General features: G+C 47.4%; 3 protein-coding genes across 3 annotated transcripts; all 3 read left to right on the top strand.

The window, feature by feature from the left end:
- The first annotated feature begins 500 nt into the window (after positions 1-500).
- Positions 501-1,550, top strand: LOC117893773 (sperm-specific protein Don juan). The gene is made up of 5 exons (XM_034800512.1): positions 501-712; positions 827-890; positions 960-1,069; positions 1,194-1,386; positions 1,446-1,550. Exons 1-3 carry the CDS (start codon positions 584-586, stop codon positions 1,055-1,057), a joined length of 291 nt encoding a protein of 96 aa, XP_034656403.1. The 5' UTR covers positions 501-583; the 3' UTR covers positions 1,058-1,069; positions 1,194-1,386; positions 1,446-1,550.
- A 6,262-nt stretch (positions 1,551-7,812) lies between these two features.
- On the top strand, positions 7,813-11,410 carry LOC117894928 (forkhead box protein biniou). Its single transcript, XM_034802231.1, has 4 exons — positions 7,813-9,068; positions 9,929-10,205; positions 10,265-10,634; positions 10,940-11,410. The coding sequence occupies exons 1-4, from the start codon at positions 7,987-7,989 to the stop codon at positions 11,239-11,241; spliced, it is 2,031 nt and encodes a 676-aa protein (XP_034658122.1). The 5' UTR covers positions 7,813-7,986; the 3' UTR covers positions 11,242-11,410.
- An 8,303-nt stretch (positions 11,411-19,713) lies between these two features.
- On the top strand, positions 19,714-21,636 carry LOC117893470 (fork head domain-containing protein crocodile). The gene has a single exon (XM_034800093.1). It carries the CDS (start codon positions 20,008-20,010, stop codon positions 21,619-21,621), a length of 1,614 nt encoding a protein of 537 aa, XP_034655984.1. The 5' UTR covers positions 19,714-20,007; the 3' UTR covers positions 21,622-21,636.
- The last annotated feature ends 321 nt before the right edge of the window (positions 21,637-21,957 follow it).

Below are 21,957 nucleotides of genomic sequence, written 5' to 3' on the forward strand. Positions count from 1 at the left end.
ACATGTGTTGGTTGTGTTTTGGGCAAACTCAAGATTAAGAAGATTAATTTCCGTGATAATTTGGGAGCAAGCAATTCGAAAACTCTTTCGACCCGTTGAAAGGTTGAACATTCCAACGTTCCCCCGCACTATGCCGCGACTAGACAAAAGTGAAGTGAAGTTGCAGACTGCAGACGCGAAACGTTTAAAGAGTATTGATGGATTCTTCCCGCCCGACGCCCCCTCCTTACATCGTCTGTCGCCCGTCACACGTCGTTCGTCGAATGCATCATTCCATTGATTTTCGGCACTTTTTGAAAAGCCTTCAATTTGCCGACAAGTAGTCCAAAATAAATGATGGAGTTGCAGCGGGTGGATAAACCCCGATAATTGGAATGGGAAATCGAATGGAATTTCAGTATGTACTTTTCTTGAGTTTTCCCGAAAACAAAGCAACAACTGGATTTGGTTTCAGGACTTTCAGTGGCAGTAACAGAGTTTAGTTTTCCATTGCTAAGGCAGCAGCAAGTGAAATACTCGAAACTTCAACATAAATTCGTGCAAATTTTTGGTTTTGTTAATCTAAAATAATCGCAGTGCAAACATGTTTCGCTTGACTACCAGTTTGAAACGATTTAGCGACATCTTCGTGACCGCTCAGCGTGCCAAATCCTGCGGTAAGAAGGAGGATCCCTGCAAGAAGAAAGATCCTTGTGCCAAGAAGGAGGATCCGTGCAAGAAGAAAGATCCTTGTGCCAAGAAAGATCCCTGCGCCAAAAAGGATGATCCGTGCAAGAAGAAAGATCCTTGCGCCAAGAAAGATCCCTGCGCAAAGAAGGAAAATCCCTGCAAGAAGAAGGAAGATTCGTGCGGCAAGAAAGATGACAAAAATAAGGACGTTTGCGGAAGAGGTAAGTTTAGTTCCCAGCCAATAAATATTAAATAATCGCGTATTTATCCCTTTCCCTATCCCTCCATAGACAAACAGCCCACGGGTCCCAAATGCAAGGGCGGCAAGCCAGGCGCTGCTGGAGGTTCAAAAGCTGCTCCCAAAGCTGCTCCGAAAGGCAAGAAGTAAAATCGGAAAAATGTAAAAAGAAACGAAACAAAATTCATCGCAGAAGGCCAAGCGAAACACACTTCAAGTTCCGATACCAAAATTTTCAGTAAACCAAAAACTTCTCCGTGTTGAGCTGACTTCTCCGTTTTTTCAGGCTCTCTATCCCTGCCCTGTCCAACGCTATGTTTCTGCTGCTATCCAAAAGCACGCTGCTGATCCTGCGGCATCGCGTGTCCAATGGACCTGGCATTGGGCTCTTCAGCAAGCTCTTGAACAAGTGCGAGGTTAGACAGAAGGATGCCAGTCCCGAGGCGCTTGAAGAAGACAAGGAACCCAAACGTTAGAAGGTGTGACAAGAGAAGGCATCATCTTTGTTGGCGTACAATTTGTTCTTTCCCTTTTCCAGCAGGGAGAGCCAAATAATGTGTTGCCGGGGGCCCCCATTTTACAGCAAGATCATAAAACGGAACGCAGACATTATAAAGCCATAAAGCAACAACTAAAATCACAGCAAAAATAGCCCAAAAAACTAGAGGCAGGAGGCACTACATAAGACAAGTGATAAAAGTGAATTTCCAGGGGCAGTTTACGATGCCATAGGAGAGAGGCCAGCCCGTACCCAAGTCAAAGCGGAGAATTAACCAAATTTAAAGTGAAAAATACAGAGACTCATTTTGGTTAAAATTATTATTATGATTGTTGCATTTATTCCGTGGAATAACTGCATTGCATCAGCTAGCAGGTGCTTAAGAGAGAGCAGCCCCACGCAAACCGACTGCGATTTCCCAGCGGCTCTGCTGGCACGACGACAAAAGTTCAGAGAGAACGGGGAAATCCATAAATTTCACGCCCGAAGGTGGGTGGATGCTTTTCGATGGTCCATAAACCCCATCCCAGCGCCTGCCGCTCGTTTCCCCGCGTTCTTCCTACAATTTTTATGGCAATTCAATTGCACTGGCACTGACTTTTGTTTCCTGCTGCTGCTGCTGCTGCTGCCTTTGGCTGCCCCCCTCCAGCGTTTCGTCGCCGTGCAGGTTGCAGCCGTATGGCTCTGTACTTTTGGTTCTTCTTTTTTCTCTCTCTCCAAGGCTTAATGTAAACAACGGATAAAATAAAATCCCCCCACCATAACGAGCACGGGCACGGGTCGCGTCGCACTTGTCGGCTCAATAGTTGGGCATTGAATATGTTTTCCCCGATTTTTCCGATTTTCCATTGCCTTGGATTGATCGCTGTAATGTATGGGCAACTCTCGTTTCGTGGTCTTCTTTTTTTTTGGGTAATTATTACTTTTTTTTTGCGCCTATTGTAAACAAAACGCAGCGTCTAATTTTAGTTGAAGAGATTATACGCTTTTCTTTTACGATTCTGCGGCCTCATTTGGTTGGCAAAACGTTCGAAATCGATTGGAAAAATGGGGCAATCAAGGAACTTTACGAAGCGCTGGGTTTGGTAATTGTGGGAAAAGTTTTACAAAGTTTTTTAATGATTCCAAGAGTTGAAATTTTGCCACAACTCTGCGTTTTCCCAACTTCCCAACTGACATGTGTGTGTGTCTCAGGACTCCCTTCCTTGCCCTCAAAAGGTTGCTGTGTTTGCGTTTTTGGGTGTTGGGTTACAGCTGCCCCATGGCTGGAGAGTACGGGCTACCGACTGCTTCTCAAGTGCCGACCACACATTAGCCTTGATCCCAGGCCCGGCGCCACGTCAAAATATTTGTCGTCAATTGGTTCGATTTATGCTGTGGATAATTAGGCGACTGCTGCGTCAGGATGTCGCCCGCCTCTCGATTAAACCATAGAGAAATTAACATTTATTTTTGGTATGCCTTTGGCCTTTCTCCTGGGGGTCCCGTCCACTTGAACATGATATTGGTGTGGGCAACCGAACTGTGTTTTTCCTTTGACTAATGATCGTGTGATGATTAGTTGTCAGTGGAGCGAACTAGAGCTGTTTTTTTATGCAGGTTGAAGGTGCTTGAAGGGGTAATACATCTACACAAATCCTTGATGATTGATGGCAGTTCATTTTTCAATGATTTTCGGGTAAGTTTCCACGAAGTTCTGAGGAGTAGAAAGTCCAGCAAAATGTGAATAATTTCAGCATTTATCTGTCCAGTTTTTGGGATCAATTCATGACATTTCAATGCTGCCCTGGCTGCCACGAGCACATTTCACCCTCAACCCGAATCAGTGGATATTTTTAGGTCTCACAGGTGCGCTGCCCTCGAAGGCCAGAGACCAAGACCCATAAAAAATACACGCACAAAGCGGGTAAAAGGGGAGAGAGAAGAGGAGGCCAGGAAGAAGAACAAAGAGAAAAGCGAACGACACGATCCAGCGGGGAGGAGCAGCAGCACACAGCACCAATGACGACAATGAGCGTCAAATGAAACGAAACAGATGCCACAGATCCAATCCAATCGAAGGAATAAAGCTGAAAGGGAGCCCCACATATTGGCCGATCCGCTGGGCATTTATCACATAATCAGCTGCTGCGGCTGCTGCTGCTGCTGCTGCTGCTTCCTGCCAAATTTGGCCAGCAAGAGATTAATTACTGCCAACGTTGCGGAATCACAACTGCCCCAAGTAGCAGCTCTGCTGTGCAACCTCTGTAGCTCTGTGTTTCCTGTGTTTCCCCTGCCCTTCCGCTGCCTGAGTGAGTCAACGCATTCTTAAGTACCGGCTATTAAACTAAAAGCTAAACAACAAACGGCAACGTGCCCCAAAGTGTGGAAATGGCCTTTTGTGCGAGGATCATCGTATTGTCGATCGATTGAGTGGCTGCCCCCTCCAGCCTCCCTCCCCCATACAAAGTTTCATGCGTTTTTGTCTCGCTCTTTCGCCTTTGGCATTCTGTGAGCTTTTCTCTCTTTTCTTCTGTTTCTTAATTTTTGTACATTTGGCGCAATTATTGCGCACCAAAATGGATCGCAAGTCTATAAATTGTTCAATTTTATTGCCGCCCGCTTCGACAGTTGAATGGCGCGGAGAGCGCCAATAGAGCGGGAGGGAGGGTGGCAGGGAGAGAGGAGGAGGAGGAGGTACAGCTGGGGGGGTAAGGTAATGGCATCTGTACTTTTACGATAGCTGCCATAGTTGGCATAGTTTGGCAATGGCATCGAGCAAAACGGCAGAGTCTTGGCCATCTTGCGCAACGGCAAGCGGCAAACGGCCATCTTGGCCACGCAAACAGCTACACACACACACACACACACAGAGACACACACTCGCAGCGGCAAAGGTGTTTATGGCCACACCCAGTGCCAAGTGCCAAAAGTGTGGCAATCGCTTGGGTCACACCAGGAGGCACAAAATCTTAAGATCCCAGAGCCAAAAGAGTGAAAAGGAATTTTTGTTCATTTCATTTTTACATTTTTTAAATGTAGTTAATTGTTTTTTCAAGGTGTGCAAGTTTTTAATATTTATTTTAAACATTTGAAATACATTTTAGAAGCGTTTGAAGCTTGTTTCAAGTGCCGAAGCTGATCAAAGTTTTATTTGAAGAGTTTTCGCATCAAAGCAAACACAGGATGAGCCGCTGCATCCGTGTCTATTCGTTCGCTGTTTACCTGTAGAAAGTTTTCACCAATCTATGCCCTGTTTATACACTCAAAAAACTTTGTCAACCACAGCCAACCCAACGATATCCGGCAGGAACCACTCAAAACGGCAAAACCGAACTGAAAGTGCTGCCGTTTAATGGGGAATTAAGCGCTGGAATCGCATAAATATTTACAAAAACAGGCAAACAAAGTCGTGGGAAACAACAATAACAACTTAAGAAATTTATAAGTAGTTAAATCAAAAAAACAAAATAATATTCTGTTTGTGTATTTGATTTCGGGCTCTTTTTTTTGTGGGCCAAGCAACACGTGATCGTAATCAAAACTCAGCGAGAGAGGGAGAGAGAGGGAGAGGGAGAGGTAGAGAGAGATTGGAGATCATTTTGAGATCTAAGCAACAAATTCGAATATGTAAATATTTAAACAAAATGTTGGTCAGCCAGTGGCCGGCGCTGCAGGGGGAAAGGATTGGATAGAAGTTTAACTAGACGGCATCATTTTCGGGGCAGCAACTCTTGTGTAAATATTTGGAAATACACGAGATGCACATGGAAAAAAGAGGGTCTAGTTTTTGAATGGGTTTTTGGTTGAGAAAATACTTCAACAATTTGTACATAAAATATATAAAAATTCTTCGATTATATCCTTTAAATATTCATGAATATTTTCTTCAAACTTGTACCCTACTTTTCCCAGTGTACTCTTTGCTCTCTCCTCCTTTCTGGACTGGAATCTTTGCTCTGGCCTGTTTGATTATTTATTGTCCGCAAACGCGAGAGGCGGACAGCAAACTGTTTAATAATCTGTGGGCGTGGCATGGCATCGCATTTAGGTGCAATTGTTTGCTTTTACCAGTTGTTGTAGGTCAGTGTGCAAAAACAAAACCAAATGCGGACGCTGCTCCTTCTGCTACTACAACGAGAATATACAAAAGATGGTTCCATGAGATTGTGTGTGTTTAGAGTACAGCGTTTAATTGTTAAATGTTTATTAAAACTACAGTTTAAACAATGCCACGAGAGCTGCAAAACTGGAGCAGAGAGAGAGAGCGAGATTGAGGGCATCAATGGGATTGGTTATGGTTTTGTGATATTTGATTGTAGAGCAGCAGCAGCAGCATTTTGTTTACAAACATCGCCATGGTAGTAAACAATTTTTGGGCCATTTAATAACATTAGCATTTAAAATTAAAAGCAAAACAGAGGCCACACCATAACATACCATCGACCGATCTCACGATCTATGCAGACTTATCGCTTTATTATGATTATCTGAACTTGAAAAACGAAACAGAAGCGGGGAGAGCGAGGGAACAACAATGTGGAACGATGACGGCTTTTGTTTGGGAATTCCCTTGGACTATGTTTATTATGACTGTGGCTATTCCTCTGAAGAGGATCACACTCAGGAGCAGATGTGCTAAGCGAATCGATTCCATGATTGGATCGGAACTGTTGACCCAGTTATGGGTGACGCACATGGAGCGCGATGTGTGGCCGTTTGGTCAGTGCATTGGCTGGAACGCGGCTATAAATAATTCGACATGAAGACAAGATGTCGTACCGGGAAATGCAAAAATATAACCTGACAGGGATGCCGTGTCCGGTGGGAGATGGTGCGAGATTCTGCGCTATTTATAAAGATATTTTTGACCAAATTGCTGGCTGACTGAGTCATCGAAGAGCTTTTAAATAAATTTAGCAATTAATTGATTGCCTAAAACATTATTTAGCCTCTAGTTAACACCTTACTCGGAATTGGAAGCACCGTAATAACGTTCCTCCATTGATCATTGATCATTGATCATGTTCATGTTTTCTGGGTAATGCCAAAGCAATTAATAATTTCTCGCAGCAGTTCCAGGGTCCATGATCTATTGGGGCCTGTTTAATTTATTCCTCACTCGGCGATAAATTCCTGCAACCGAAAACAGCAGGCAGCAAAATAAAATAAAAGAAAGAGAAAAGAGAAGCGAAAAGGCGAACAATAAGTAGAAGTAATAATAATCAAAAGTAAAATTAATTTATGGCCGCCAAAAACCGCAAGAGAAATGCAGAAAAGTGAAAATATCTTTACGCTCCAATGGCAACTGGGGAAAAAACTCGGAAATTGCTTTGGGGCAATTCGTGGAAAATGGCGAGTGGCTTGCGATGCCAAAAAAGAAAATCTCTACAAAGATTAAAATATCTTTCAGGCTGGCAGAAAATAAAAGTAGAACCCCAGCGGCATGAATTTTCCATACGAGAATTTCGAATTTCGCCCCCCGTCCGTTCGATTTTCTCAATCTGATTGCCCTGACGCCTTCGACAAATAGAATTTCGTGAAATATAAACAAAACTCCGCCTCCGTGTGTCTCTCTCTCTCCCACAAAATGTATCTGTATCTTTGTGCGTGTGCCGTCCCTGTATCTCTTTGGAGGTTTTCTTGCTTTCGTTTTTGGGGAATGAATTGAAACGTTGCGTTGCGTTGTTGCCCCATGCGCTGGCTCTCTCTCTCTCTCTCGCAGAACGTCGCCATCACGGTCGCGTCGGCGTAGTGCTGACAGCAATGGCGGCACTCACGGCAGGGGAGGGAGCGGGGTGCGTCCCGTGATCTGGCAGAACGGAGAACAGAGAGAACGACTAAATCAATTAACAGCTCGTTTCGAATGCCGCCAGCAGCCAGCCAGCAGCCACTGCGGCTTCCTTTTCCTTGGAATCCGTAGACCAATTCTGTTTTTGGGTTGTTCGCTATTACGGCGCATCTCTGGGTTTTTCCCGGCTATTTATTAACTGTTGACTGCACACAAAGCACACAGCGGGAGCTGAAACTCAAGGTATTTTGATCGGAAATGAATATATTCCGTGGGTTAAACTTAAACCAAGAGAAATAGCAGAAACTAGAGTTGGTTTTCTCACTTTATAATTCCTATTGGATAACGGGGGTTTCTTTTAAGTTTACCTTTTGCATGCCATTGCCGCTCTCCAATAACCAAAGTCATAAAACTGCAAGCATTGAGCAAGCTCATTCCAATTGGCAGCCAGAGAGCCGAATAGGAAATACAGCAACACAGAAAGAGAGCAGAGCAGAGCAAGAAGAGAGAGAGATCCACGAGAGAGCGCGCGCGCTCGTTTTGCGTAACTAAAAAAAGAATTCCGTTCAAGTGGCGGCGGCGGTGGCGTCCAGCCAGCCAGCAGAGGGATGCGCTGCACTCACTCGATCAAACGGAGCCAAAGTGAACGGTTCATTTAACGGGACCACGAAGCGGTGTATCGGTAGACACATAGAAACTAAAGCACAACGAATCTCTCTCTGTCCCTCTCTCTCTCGGAAGGAGTACGTACCTGCGCGAAGCGAAATATTGAAAGGAAAAAGTTGTTGGTTAGAGTGAACCATTCAGAAAATGATAAAAAGTGAAGAAGTGTCCGATTTGAATGGTCGCTCGGCCATGAGTGTGGACCATCTGGGTGGTGGCTCCGGCTCCTACTACCATCCACATCCCTTCACCCACCCACATCCGCATCATTCCCATCCGCCCAGCCATTCCGTGCATCTGTATCGCCCGGGGAATCTGCTGCCACCCGGCGCGGTTGGTGGCTATCAGACGGCTGGCATGCTCGGCGGCGGCGGGGAGTCGCCCACGGAGATGATCGACGAGAAGCCCAATATCGAGTACATGGAGCGCAAGTACTACATGGACACCAATGGCATGGCCACGCCCACCTCCCAGCACTACAGCCTGAATGCGCTGCACAGCATGGGAACGCCGCCGGCCTCGTCCAGTCCCATTCCCCCCTACGGTGCACTGATGACGGCCCACACCCATTCGGCGGGCTCCGTGTCGCCGAACTCCAGCTCGAAGACGCCCACGGATCAGGAGATGCAGTACGTGAGCTCCTCGTCGGTGAAGGCGCCACCACAGCCCATGAACCACCAGTACACGTCGACCATTAAGTACTGCTCGAACAACACCATTCTCAGTGCCAATGATTATCAGCTGATGACCAGCCACGAGGTGGATCCACAGCCACAATTGCAGCACCACCAACCACAGCAGCAGCAGCAGCATCACGAGCATCACGAGCATCATGAGCACCATGAGCACCATGAGCATCAGGAGCATCAGGAGCAGCACTCGCCACAAGTTGGTGTTTACATCACGTATACACGTATCTCCGCCTCGCCCACGCAGGTCATCAGCAATGCCCACGGCATGTCCGTGCCGAATTACTCCAGTGCCAGCTCCTCGCCAGCCAAGTCGCTCAATGGCTCTGATGCCTCGCCACCAGCGCCAGCCGTCAGTCAGGGCAAGTCGAGCGCTGCGAAAGCCCAGGATACAGCCACGCCGGATACCACCAAGAAGTCGGGCACTCGTCGTCCCGAGAAACCTGCGCTGAGCTACATCAATATGATTGGACACGCCATCAAGGAGTCGCCCTCGGGCAAGCTGACACTATCGGAGATCTATGGGTATTTGCAGAAGAGGTGAGCTAAGGGGCAATTAGATTGGGAGAGGGACTCGCACAGAAGATGGGGACTAGAGCAGCGAAGATATTAGAGCTGTGGTTGGTTGTGCGAATACCTTAAGGAACGTTCCATTCGTGGCATCAACTGCAAGCTGATGTTCAGAAAATATCTAAAAATAGGGATAAGGTACAAGTTGTGCCCAAGCACTCATCTGCGTCTCTAGAAGTTCAGTAAAACTTTCATTAGCTATCTTGGGAACCACAGAAATGATCTTCCAATCTCTTCCAAGTGTCTCTTGGAGTTACTTTTCCAACTAACAAATACCAAAGCGGGCCTGTCACTGCCTTCTCAAGCTCTCGAATAACCCGCGCTGGCACACGGAGTAGACGTGAATGTGAAAATGAAGAAACAAAGATCGAAAGGGGGGAACGGGACTGGAGCCTAATGGCGATATCGACACTGGGAACGCGTATCCCCGAGCCAGCAGACACACACACAAATGCAGCGACGATCAATGTCGTTGGGGGTTTTATTTTCTTGCCTGCCTGCCTGCCTGCCTGCCCCCTTCGTGGCTCCAATGCGCATCCTTCATATACGAGTATCTCGTATTTCTCGGCGGCGTGTTTGGATTTTGATTCTGATTTCGATTGCGATTTCGGCGACGAGACGGAAATCCACTTGAGCTGTGTCCGAGTGGCAGGCAGACGATGCCATGCGTGAGAGGCTTTTAAGCTGACAACGTTTGATTGTTGCTGTTGCCGGGTGTTGCAAGGCTGTCCCCTAACGAAATCACAATTTTTAATTGGGTTTTTTTTGCGAGCCGCAGCCAAATACATAAATAAACGACCAATTGTCAACTTTTGTCTTTGGGCTTTCAGCTACGAGTTCTTCAACGGACCCTATGTCGGCTGGAAGAACTCGGTGCGTCACAATCTCAGCCTGAACGAGTGCTTCAAGAAGCTGCCCAAGGGCATGGGCGTGGGCAAGCCGGGCAAGGGCAACTACTGGACCATCGATGAGAACTCGGCGCACTTGTTCGAGGACGAGGGCAGCCTGAGGCGTCGTCCGCGCGGCTATCGCTCCAAGATCAAGACCAAGTCGTATGCAGGACACACGAATGGCTTCTACGCGGGCAGCTATGGTGATGCGGGAATGGTGAGTAATGCACGGACACAACTCCAAGGCACTGTCCTAAACTGAACTCTCTCCTGCAGGACAATGCCAACTTTTATGCCTCGCCCGCTTATGGCAGCTATGACTACAGTCCGGCGCCCAATGGCGTCGCTCCGGCTGGCGCTCAGGGCTTTGGCGATGCCTGGAATGTGCATGCCGCGCACACTGGCTCCCCGGGTGTGGGCATTGGCGGTCTGCCGCAGTACTCGAACATCTCCTGCCTGACGGGCGGCAACAATTTGAATGGATCCTCCACCCCGCCAATGGCTCACTCTGCCCTGGGCATGGGCTCGGGGCCGAGCGCCTCTCCAGCTGGAGCTGTGGCGGCGCTTCAAAGTGATTATGCGCCAGCCGCCAGTCTCGTGGCTGCGGGCTACTCCTATGCAACAAGTGGCAGTGGCCTGGAGAACGGTGAGTGCACAAGGGAGAAGGGCTTAGGATGGGGCCAGCAGCAGTGCCTGGGTGTTCGCGTCAATCAGGGTCATAACTCAGATAATTGCTGACGCTTCACAGCTCGGATTACCGCCTCAAAGTCGGAGGCAGCACAACATATGGTAATCCATTCCTCGGGCCGCTCTGCTCTGCCTGCAGTTGATGAACTTTTTATAGTTGCCGCCGCTGCGTCGCGACGCAGTGTGAATTTTAGCGCCTTGTCCATAAAAATACAAAAAAGAAGACTTTTTCCCACTTTAATTGGTTTCTTTCTCGCCCGGCAGGTCTCCGCTCCCTAACGCTGCAGCAGCTCCCCGGCCTGTCCACCATTCAGCATGCTCAGGCGCAGGCCCATGCGCAGGCGCAGGCGCAGCACCACCATCAGCATCATCATCATCATAATCATGGATCCATGACGCCACCGCCATCGCAGTCGGGCAACCATGTGATCGATCACTCGCCCATTGATCGCAAACCGGTTTACCTGCCGCCCATAACTCCGCCCCCCACAGCGGTGGCAATCAATGGCAATGGCAACGGCAATGGCGTTGGTGGTTACTACGATGCGCTCAAGTATGCCAATTAGCCACGGGAGTGACGCCATAAATATTACCTCAAAGGATAATCATCAGCTTAATTAGGCTCTAAGTAGTGGCAAACAAAAGATAGAACAGCAATAAAGAATATCTAAATAATAAATTATATATTAGATTTAGCAATAAATACAACAAAACATTTATAAACAAGACATACAGATACAACATACAGTGAAATTGAACACCAAAAAGCTACCAGAGAGAGTTCTTTAATATTTATAAAATACATTTTGGCCTTTGGCTAGCAAATTGACTTGGCAAATAAAAGCAATTCAAAGGCACTTAGATACTTGTAGATAATTGTTGATTAAACCAACGCAGGTGCTTGTATTTCGTGTATTTCCTTCTATTCAAATGCAGTTTCCCTCCAGAAAAGGAAACTCATTTTTTATCAATCGATAGACTTATCGAAATGATCCATCGTTTCTATCAGTGCAACTCTGCAACACGAAATCAAAAGTAAATCAAAATCACTGCTAATAAAATATTTGTTGGCATTAATTTGGCTTCCCAATTGATTGACTAGCTTATGATATATTTGGGTAATATATTTCAGCAATCTAGCATTAAATGCATTTTTAATTAAGTGGAAAAATCACAGTTACGGTTCAGTGTCGAATCGAAAGCCCAGTCACGGTTTCCCAAGCCTTGTTGGGTTCTTCTTTCTTTGTGCACTGTGGGCGTGTTCTCAATTCTCATAAACCTGAAAACCCTAATGGAAGCCCAGACAGGACAGTGTTCGTTGCGGCGCTCGGCCTGAAGCCCTTGAAGTACGTCCCCCGCGTGACCGCGTGATGTCTAGAAGATTGGCGACACCTACATTTGGCGAAATTACCCAAATTCCCAGCCATAGAATTGAGTCTCAAAAGCAGCATCTGTTTAATATTTTTGTGCCATTATTGATTGATGGAAATTGCGGAGATTTTATTAAAATAAATGTGTTTTATTTTGGCTTTAAATAATGTTTTCTTAATACTTTAATCCAATTAATGGAAGAAACTGTTTCAAAATCAGTGCTGTAAAAAGCACGAACATAGAACATAGAAAAGCCAAGAAGAGAACCGAGCCGCGCCTAGCGAATACACGAACCAGCATAGGTGTCGCCACAGAACACAGCGCTGCCAGACAGCTGCAATCAATGGATTTGTATGAAAATCACAAATGGCTCTGGCGAATGGAAGGCATCACATTTAAAGTAACAAAATAAATCACATAATTTCAAATGAAACCCAACTGCAGCTGAGTTTCCCTTCGCTGCACCCATCTATTGCACTTTGTCGAACTTCCCGCTTCAACCGGTGCAAATTTGTAGCTCCTTTTTGGGCACAGATCACGCAGTGATTACATCTTATTCCACCTTAATTGAACCACAATACAAAATAGATAACAACTTGAGCCCACAGCCAGTGCACAGGCGACAAAGTAATCTGCTTAAAGGCTGACCATATTTATGACATATTTTAGGCACAGGCACAGGCACAGGCGCAAGCAAACCAATCTCATTGTCCGAAAGATCAACAATCCAATTATTCTGTTAATTGTCTCACCTTTATGGGCAAATTGAAATCCTGCACAGAGTCAAATGGACCCACAGACCGCAGCTCGCAGCTAGCAGCTCGAGTCCAGACCCAAAAGGTGACCATTGTCCTCCCTCCGACCAAGAGAATGGGCAGCAGCAATCGCATCAAGAAGTCGTCGCCGTTGATCATTATCGAAGGAAGGACGAGACGGGGACACAGCCAACCGCAGACACAAAGCAGAGACAGGGACAGGGACGGGTCGGGCAATGGGATTGGGATTGAATCTCAGCTGAAAAGCCAAAGACAAACACGAAAAAAAGGGAAGAACGGCAGCCGGGCCGAGGCGAAACGAAGTTTTGAGTGAAAAATTTTACAGTCAAAGGATAATCGGGATTAAATCTTCTTGAAAAGTTAATGTTTACACACGCACCTACCGTTGGCGATGAGCGAAAAGAGGAAAAAAGATGCAAAAATTATGAAAATATTGTCACAAGTGCAGAGCCAGCCCGGGCCAGTGCAAGGACTTGGGCCAGAGTCGAGGTAGGATGCGGGCAGGACAATTGCAGGCGGCAATCAAAACATGCAATTGTACATTTCGTTTCGTTTCGTTTCGTTTCGATCCGTTCCGCCTCGAATCGCATCGCAGGACTCTCCTCTGGAGCTCTCTGAGGCCGAGCCGTCGTAAGAGGATTTGTGCGTCAAGTAAACACACGAAACAGGACGAGAGTCCGTCTGGGTCTGGCTCTGGCTATACGATAGGCTGCTGCAAACCAAATCGAAGATGCAGCAGCAGCAGCAGCCTGCATAAATAAATAAATAAAATGATTTGAGCATTTTTATTTTCGCATTTCAGCAACAAAAAATGGGAGAAAACCAAAACGAAAACGAAAACCAAACCGAACCGAGAACATTTTTCTTTGCGTTAAAACAAACAACGTTGCGGGCCTCTTCTTTTTCTTCATTTTTCTTATATTTTTTTTAAGCACAAAAATCGTTTGTTGCACTCTTATTTATTTTAAATTTATGCGAAAATTAAAAACGTTTTTCGCAAGGATTTCCAGCTGTCGAATGTTTTGATAGACGAGCCACAACGAATATTGTATTCGTTATGGCCACAAACGAACAAAAATATGGAGACCAAACCGAACCCGTATCTGCTGTGCATTTCCTTTGCCCATAAATGTGTGGAAGTGATACAAAGACTTTCCAACAAACTCCCTTGAGCATCTCGAGTTTGTCGCGCGTATTTCCCCACAACAAATAAACAGACAAATAAATAACATGGCAGCGTTTATTTATTAAGTAAACATTAGGCCAGGCCACGACTGGAGTTTTGAATGGAGTTCCCAACTGCCTGGTTAGGTGTTTCATGAATGAAATCCATCGTGAAGGGAAAAATGGTTGTTTGCTTTAGGCCGGCTTGCAGGTAGCTCTGTGGGGTAGGGAATAGCTGCTGGATATATCAATAATTTGTAGCTGAATGAACTGATTGAAGGAGGGAGCTTCAAGCTGGACTCCTTAAACAACTCCCCATGGGAGGGCACATCCCTTTGTCATTAGCTTCACTTCTTGGAACACTTTACTCACTCATCACTTAGCCAAAGAGTCCACACCTAGAACACGCTCCCAAACCCAAGCCCAGCAGCCACTGACACGGACAACACCCACACGCAGCGGGATGGCAACCACAAAAACCGCAGGACACGCGCAGAATCATCATCATCATCAACAGCACCATAAACATGATGATCATAATCAATGTGGAAAAACCACAGAGCAAAAACAGAAGCCGCATGAAGGATTGGCATTGGGATTGGGCCTAGGAGTCCGTCAGGTATGCGCTGACTAAGCCAAAGGTCTGCCTATGAGCGGCTGGGTAAAACCCCAGCAAAGACTCGAAAATTTCATTAAGAATTCCCGCGGCGCGCATTAAAGTCTAAACATGCCTAAAGAAGCCAGCCGCAAAAGTTTTCCCGCTGCCCCGAGAGAGGGAGAGAGAGGAATGGCTGATCAATGCCTAAGCATTGGATGATTAGCATCCGGTGGCCAGGCAGGGTCCGGCCCCAGGTAGTCAGTCCGGACTTAGCGCCGGCGTAAAATTGTTTGAATTTCCGCTGCTTATGACCGGAAGATTTTGGCCGCATGATTATGATTATGATTAAGCTAATGGCGGATATTTCCCCAGCCCAATCCAGAACATTGGACAGCAGCAGCAGCCCCTGCCACAGAGCGTTTCCCAGGAATAACACAAAATGTGTGGCAGTGGCAGAGTGTGGCTCTGTGGCTACAACTAATCTGCTAAATTGTCTAGGCAAAATGGAGATGCAACAAAAAACCGAATGGAGTGTGGAATATATCTACATGCATGTATGTAGAGTGTATGTAATGCATAATAAGCTCTGAACCATATACAAATCATAAATTTTAATGAGTGCCGAATGGCAACCCCCGCCGACAACCGCTATCATTGGCAACCCCAACCCCTGAAATTTACCGCAAAGTGCAGTCTCGTGCAAGCGAGAACTCGTGCTGCATAGCTGCATCTCGCTCTATCAATCTCTCTTGCTGTTAGCCACGCCCACGGTTCAGTGCTGCGCAGTCGTTCGCTCTGTGTGTTTGAATTCCCTTTTCATATTGGTCGTTCTCTGCCACTGCCGCTGCCTCTGCCGCTGCCGCATGCATATTCATAAGAGAGGAGAAGCAGCAGCGTCAGCAGCGACTGCGTTGGTGTTGGGTGGAGTATCCGTGTCTGTGTGTTTATCTGTGGCCAGAGTATGCGCATATTTGAAAGATTGAAACCGCTTTATCAGCATTTTTACGGCCACAAATTTTCTTCAATTCTGCTTCAGCCTTTCGTTGCTCCTTTTTTTCGGGTTTCCTCTTTTATTTGTTGGGTTTCCTCTTTTTTGTCGTTGTGGAAATTGTATTTTTCTTGCTGCTTAAATCCGTACCGTCTTCCTCAAGTGTCTGATTAGGTGCACTCCCCTGCACTTTAAAATAAATATTATTCTGCAGGATTACTCGCTGCCTGCCTGCCCCTGCCCCTCTGCAGCAGCAATTGCTAAAATTTAATAATAGTAGCCAAGGCATGAGTTGGTTGCCACATGTTCAACCTCCTGCCAGTGGCATGTGCTGCAAATGGCAAACGAAGCGTTTGGCAGCGGTGTCAACGTGCCGTTGAATGCCTCAAATTGAGCGTGGCAAATGTATGGCGAGACAGTTCCCAGTTCCCCAATTTTTTCCACTGATTTTTGCTGGCACTTTTTACACTTTTTATATGTAAATATGTACTCGGATGTCATTAGAATCAAATTGACATTTTTAATGCGGCAAAGAGCGTGTCGCAAATTGGCATTGGACTGTTGTCAAGGCTCAAAGTTCAAGGAACTTTCATGGAATGTGGAGAATGGCGGGCAGAGCTTGAAGCTGATTTCCCACAGCCAAAACCTCTGCCTGCCGCTTTTTTCCGAAGTTTTCCAGAGGCTAAATCTAAGTTTTGCTTAAAGAAATTTGGGCTTAAGCAAGGCAAAGCTAAGCACTTATTTGTCAGTTAATTAAATCAACTAAAGCTGCCACCTACAAGTCCATTAATGCTTAGAATTCATCAAATACATAGATAAATCCTTACATCTTTTGGCATCCACTTTCACTGCCCTTTTTTGAGAACAAAACCGAGAAATGTTAAGTTGCAGTTGGCAGAAACTAAAATAATATTTTCATAGGTCAAATGAGGTGGGTTGTCTGCAGCTAGAGACACAGATACAGATACGAATTTACACAGATCCGATAGATAGCGAGATGACAGATGCTGCTGGGGGCAGGGACAGGCACCCGGCGGACAGACAGGCAATGGCAACTCCGTAAAAATAACATGAGCTCTGTGCGAAAAAAGAGACACACACACACACACACACACACACAATCACAATCACGGCGCCAATATCGAAGACAGAAATTTGTTAAATCAGCAGGAGGACACACAGAAAAAAGAAATCGGGAAATGGAATGCGCAAAAATGGAGCACAGTGGTCCGGAGTGGAGTCGTCGTCGTTGCCTCATTCGAATTTCAAATGCACAGCAGCAGCAGGAGGAGAGGGAGGAGAAGGAGAAGTACGCTCTGGACTGGACACACACACACACATGATTACCATTTGGATGCGGATTCAGCAGGTCCAGCTGCAGCGCAGTGCCCGACATCCTTTGCCCGCTGTAAGATCACATGCGAAAAATTATGTTAAAACGAGAAGGGACGTGTGAGACGCTTCTTACGCGTCACAACTTTTATACCCGGCACTCAGTACTACATCTGCACTTTAGCGGTTATTTGTCCAGTTTTACATTTTTTCTTCATCTGTCATCTACATCAACAACACTACTCACACCAACACGCTCCTTTAGCTCGCCACCCTCCCCTAGAAACACACACTGCAGAGTCGCGGCAGAGTCAGCGGCAGAGGCAGCGGCAGAGGCAGCGGCAGAGGCAGAGGCAGTGGCGTGTCAGGGGCCAGGCCATAAACAACGCGAAGCAGAGTGTGAATGCTGCGGGACGGGGTGGGTTTGGCCACTGCAAACTAATTTCTTCATTGTGGCTATAATAATGATCCAATCGGATCCCAATTTGGTGATCTGATAGATATGGTCATTCCCTACGGAATGGCGTTTTTAGTTTTCTGTTATCTTCAAAATTGTAGATTTGGGAGGTTTTCGCCCTTTTGCGGGGGCGGAAGGGGGCGGGGCTCATTTTTGAAATACACTGGTTTCAGTGTGAGCATACAGCAGTCTGGTGCCAAAATTTGGTGGCTCTAGCTCTTATAGTCTCTGAGAACTAGCCGACAAACAAGACGGACGGACGGACAGACGGACAGACGGACAGACGGACAGACAGACATGGCTCAATCGACTCGGCTATTGATGCTGATCAAGAATATATATACTTTATGGGGTCGGAAACGTTTCCTTCTGTGCGTTACATACAACCGTTATCCGCACAAACAATAAAAATATTTGTCAAAATAATGCGATTGCGTTAATAGAGCCAAATATTATTCTTGTATCAATTACAAACACAGACGGAGCGAAACAGAGGAAGCAGGAACAGAGAGAGAGAGAGGGAGAGGGAGATGGGAACCTGGAAACTGACTTCATTTCAAATGCAGACCACAGCCACAGACTTCTTTCTATGCAGCGACTAAAAAGGGTTCGAAAAAAACTTACGCAGTAAGCAGATATTTTTTTCATTAAGCAAATAGCGCATAAACATATCTACATATTTTCATACATATTTACATACATATTCCCGCGTGTTTGTTGCTGTCTCTAATAACCAGACAAACACTGCGAACACTCGCCTCGCCTCTCCGCTCCGCTCTCCTCGCTGGCAAACACGCACTGAGCGCCCTTGCCCAAATAAACATACACAGAACTCGGCAAAATTTACTTTAAAGCTGACAAAGTCAATAAAAAAATATTGTTTCAACAAGCAAAATGAGTAAAAACAGCAGCAAAAAACAAGAAAAAAACTAAATGATGTCTGCAAAAAAAGACAACAAAAACCGCAACAGCAACTAAGGACAAGGACTGCACAGGGGGGCAAGGACTGCACAGGGGGGAGCAAGTGGAAGTGTAAAGTGGAGATGAGTTCTTACATGTGGAATTTGCTCGTATTTGTGTAAGATCTTGGGGGTTAGCAGGTCACTGAACGGGCGTTGAGGGATGCGTGGCATAGAGGGAAGAGAAGCTGCAAGAGGCAGATAATTAAAGGAGAGTTATGGGCAGCTTGAAAGTTAAAGGAAAACATAAAAAATATAGATTGAAAGGGTCAGGAATATCTACTAATTGCCGCATAAATAAAGTGCTATTTTCTGTTCTTTTATTTGAATAATTTCAACCTGAAAAAGTTCTCTAAATGCAGTCTAAAATAAATGTCATTTCAATTCTTTGGCAACTTTCTTTGTCTCCCTTTCAACAGCAGTTTTATAATTTCTGCAATTTTCTACACAATTTAAATACATCCTTGGGTACATCTTGGGTTACTTGCCACCCCAAAAGAGCAAAGGATTCCGCAAATTAAAGCGCCCCCAGGGACAGAAAATTGCCAAATATTTAATTCCTTTTTTGCCGCAAGCGCAAAATAAGCTGCAGATATGCTGCCAGTCACTTACCCCCTTGTCAGTGCCCACCCCTACCCCAACCCATCCCCTTTTCTTGCGTGTTGCGGGGGAAACCAACTTTAAGCTGAAATCGAAAGAAGTTTTGCCCACTAATTTATGCCAGCATAAAAGTAAGAGGCACCGCCGCAGCCATCAGCCTCAGTCTCCCCTGCCACACACACGCACAGAAGAGCAGCCACCCACAAGAGCAGCCACCCACTTGTACCGTTGGCTTGCCCAGGTGCCACAGTCACAGCCTCAGCTCGCTCGCTCTCGCTCTCGCTCTCTCTCTCCGCCAGCAGCCAGTGGGTGCGAGCGGGCGAGACGTTTGCCTAGGCCGTATTTTAAGCATTAGTTTGAACAACAAAAACATGCAGCAAGGAGGGGGTGGGGTAGTGGAATGGCAGCAACTATTTTCCCAGCAGAGCGACAGGCAGGCAGCGACAGAGTTTTCCCATTTCCCTGTAAGAGAGAAGAGGCGTAGCAACAGAAAATCATGAATGGCGTCCCCCAGATACTTTCGTATCTGTGTGTGCACGAGTGTCTGCGTGTGTGTACTTTTTGCTGTGGGTCTTCACTTACTGACTGCCACGGCCCGTGTTGTTTGCAGCCATTCGGTGGTTGGCCACTCACACACACACACAGACGGGCTGCCGCTGCCGCTGCTGCTCTCTCTGCCGCTGCTCTCTGCTCTGCTCTCTGCTCTGGAAATCTGCTCTGCTCCGCGTCGCGTCGCTGCGACTCGAGCTGTGTGTTATTTCAGTTACACAGATTCAGTATCCGACGTGTTACTATAGCGAACGGTTCGTTCCAACGGTATCTCGCTGCTCATACAAACACATACATAGACATACATGCCTGTGTGTGTGTGTGTGTGCCTTACATATATCTAATTACACACGAGTCTTGTGTGGCTTCGACTCTTGCTTGAGCAAATATTATTAGAACAAACAGCAGACAAAAAGTGAAGTGCAAAAAACAAACGCAAAAAGAGCAAGCGAAAAGCACACCCAGAGGTGTGTGTGCGTGTGTGAGTGTGTGTGTGATCCTGCATCCTGCATCCTGCATCCCGCATCCTCCAGCCATAATGCACACTCTATTCAGCGATCAGAACTCCTTCTCCCGCCACTATGCCCAAACGGCCGCCGGCTACAGCTCCGCCTCGGCGGTGGCAGCGGCCAGCAGCGCCTCAGCGGCAGCAGCCGCCCACTATGCCTACGATCAGTACTCCCGCTACCCGTACTCGGCCAGTGCCTATGGCCTGGGTGCCCCGCACCAGAACAAGGAGATTGTGAAGCCGCCGTACTCCTACATCGCGCTCATAGCCATGGCCATCCAGAATGCGGCGGACAAGAAGGTGACGCTGAACGGCATCTATCAGTACATCATGGAGCGCTTTCCCTACTATCGGGACAACAAGCAGGGCTGGCAGAACTCCATCAGGCACAATCTCAGCCTCAACGAGTGCTTCGTGAAGGTGGCGCGGGATGACAAGAAGCCGGGCAAAGGCTCCTACTGGACCCTCGATCCCGACTCCTACAACATGTTCGACAATGGATCGTTCCTGCGGCGGCGACGCCGCTTCAAGAAGAAGGATGTGATGCGCGAGAAGGAGGAGGCCATCAAGCGGCAGGCCATGATGAACGAGAAGCTCGCCGAGATGAAGCCCCTCAAGCTGATGACCAACGGCATACTGGAGGCCAAGCACATGGCCGCCCACGCCGCACACTTCAAGAAGGAGCCGCTCATGGATCTGGGCTGCCTCAGCGGCAAGGATGTCTCCCACGCGGCCATGCTCAACTCCTGCCACGACAGCCTCGCGCAGATGAATCACCTGGCTGGCGGTGTGGGCGTGGAGCATGCCGGCTTCACGGTGGACTCCCTCATGAATGTCTACAATCCGCGCATCCACCACAGCGCCTATCCGTACCACCTGAACGACGACAACCTCGCGTCGGTGGCCAGCAGCCAGATGCATCACGTGCACCATGCGGCGGCCGCTCATCACGTGCAGCAGCTGCGGCATGTGGGGCATCCCCTGACACCCGGCGGTGGTGGTGCAGGAGGAGCGGGACACAACAGTGGGGGTGCCAATGGTGGCCTACAATCCTCGGGACACTCACCCACAACGATCTCAACGCCGCATGGACCGGCGCACGGGGGTTGGTACACGCCGGAGACGCCGCCCTCGGAGCCCATACCCAATGGCGGGCAGCAGGGCACGCCCACGCACCCCGGACACACGAACAACCCGAACCCGAACCCCAACAACAACAACAACAACAACAACAACTCGAGTGTGCACAACAACAACCACAGTCACAGCCACAGCCACAGTCACAGCCATAGTCACAGTCACAGTCACAATGGAGGCGGCGCCTCCTCCGTGCTGACGAGCAGTCCCAGCTCCGCCCTGGGTTTCCGCGACATGATCTTCGAGCAGAACCAATCCTGCCAGCTGGACTCGGGCAGTCCCACGGGCAGCCTGCAGTCCGCCAGTCCGCCGGCGTCCGCGAGCGTGGCAGCAGCCTCGGCAGCGGCGGCAGCGGCGGTCATCAGCAGCCATCACCATCATCATCATCATCATGCGCTGAGCGGGAATCTGGGGCAGCTCGGCCAGCTGGGGCAGCTGAGCAACCTGAGCCACTATCGGCCACACATGGGCCACTACCAGGAGTACGGCATCAAGTACGGTGTCTAAGGGAGGGGAGAGGGAGAGGGAGAGGGGAGTGGTAGAGGGGGATGTCCAAAGTCTAGCTGTAATCTCTTGTATATTCCGTGTAAATATATTCCCAAGCACGATCCACAGCAGCTCCTCGCAAAAAGTATCTCAGCAAATGCAGAAAATTGTTTCAAACTTAAATCTAAAAATTGTTTCACACCCGGCAAACGTTTTTAGTTGTTAGGCTCTAATATTAAACATAATGCTATTAATAATATTAAACATAATTCGTAATTATTGTAATTGTTATCACTGTAGGGACACACTCTGCCGCATGCTAATGGCAAATCGTGATGCATTTTCGGCATTCACCAA

This window comes from Drosophila subobscura, chromosome J (genome assembly GCF_008121235.1).
Source record: "Drosophila subobscura isolate 14011-0131.10 chromosome J, UCBerk_Dsub_1.0, whole genome shotgun sequence".
NCBI classification, from domain to species: domain Eukaryota; kingdom Metazoa; phylum Arthropoda; class Insecta; order Diptera; family Drosophilidae; genus Drosophila; species Drosophila subobscura.

Excerpts from the sequence above, each read along its gene's own strand:
- LOC117893773 (XM_034800512.1), top strand. The coding sequence starts at position 584 with ATGTTTCGCTTGACTACCAGTTTGAAACGATTTAGCGACATCTTCGTG. Across the intron at positions 713-826 it reads GTGCCAAGAAGGAGGATCCG|TGCAAGAAGAAGGAAGATTC; the intron begins TGCAAGAAGAAA and ends AAGGAAAATCCC. Across the intron at positions 891-959 it reads TAAGGACGTTTGCGGAAGAG|ACAAACAGCCCACGGGTCCC; the intron begins GTAAGTTTAGTT and ends ATCCCTCCATAG.
- LOC117894928 (XM_034802231.1), top strand. The coding sequence starts at position 7,987 with ATGATAAAAAGTGAAGAAGTGTCCGATTTGAATGGTCGCTCGGCCATG. Across the intron at positions 10,206-10,264 it reads GCTATGGTGATGCGGGAATG|GACAATGCCAACTTTTATGC; the intron begins GTGAGTAATGCA and ends TCTCTCCTGCAG. Across the intron at positions 10,635-10,939 it reads TGGCAGTGGCCTGGAGAACG|GTCTCCGCTCCCTAACGCTG; the intron begins GTGAGTGCACAA and ends CTCGCCCGGCAG.
- LOC117893470 (XM_034800093.1), top strand. The coding sequence starts at position 20,008 with ATGCACACTCTATTCAGCGATCAGAACTCCTTCTCCCGCCACTATGCC.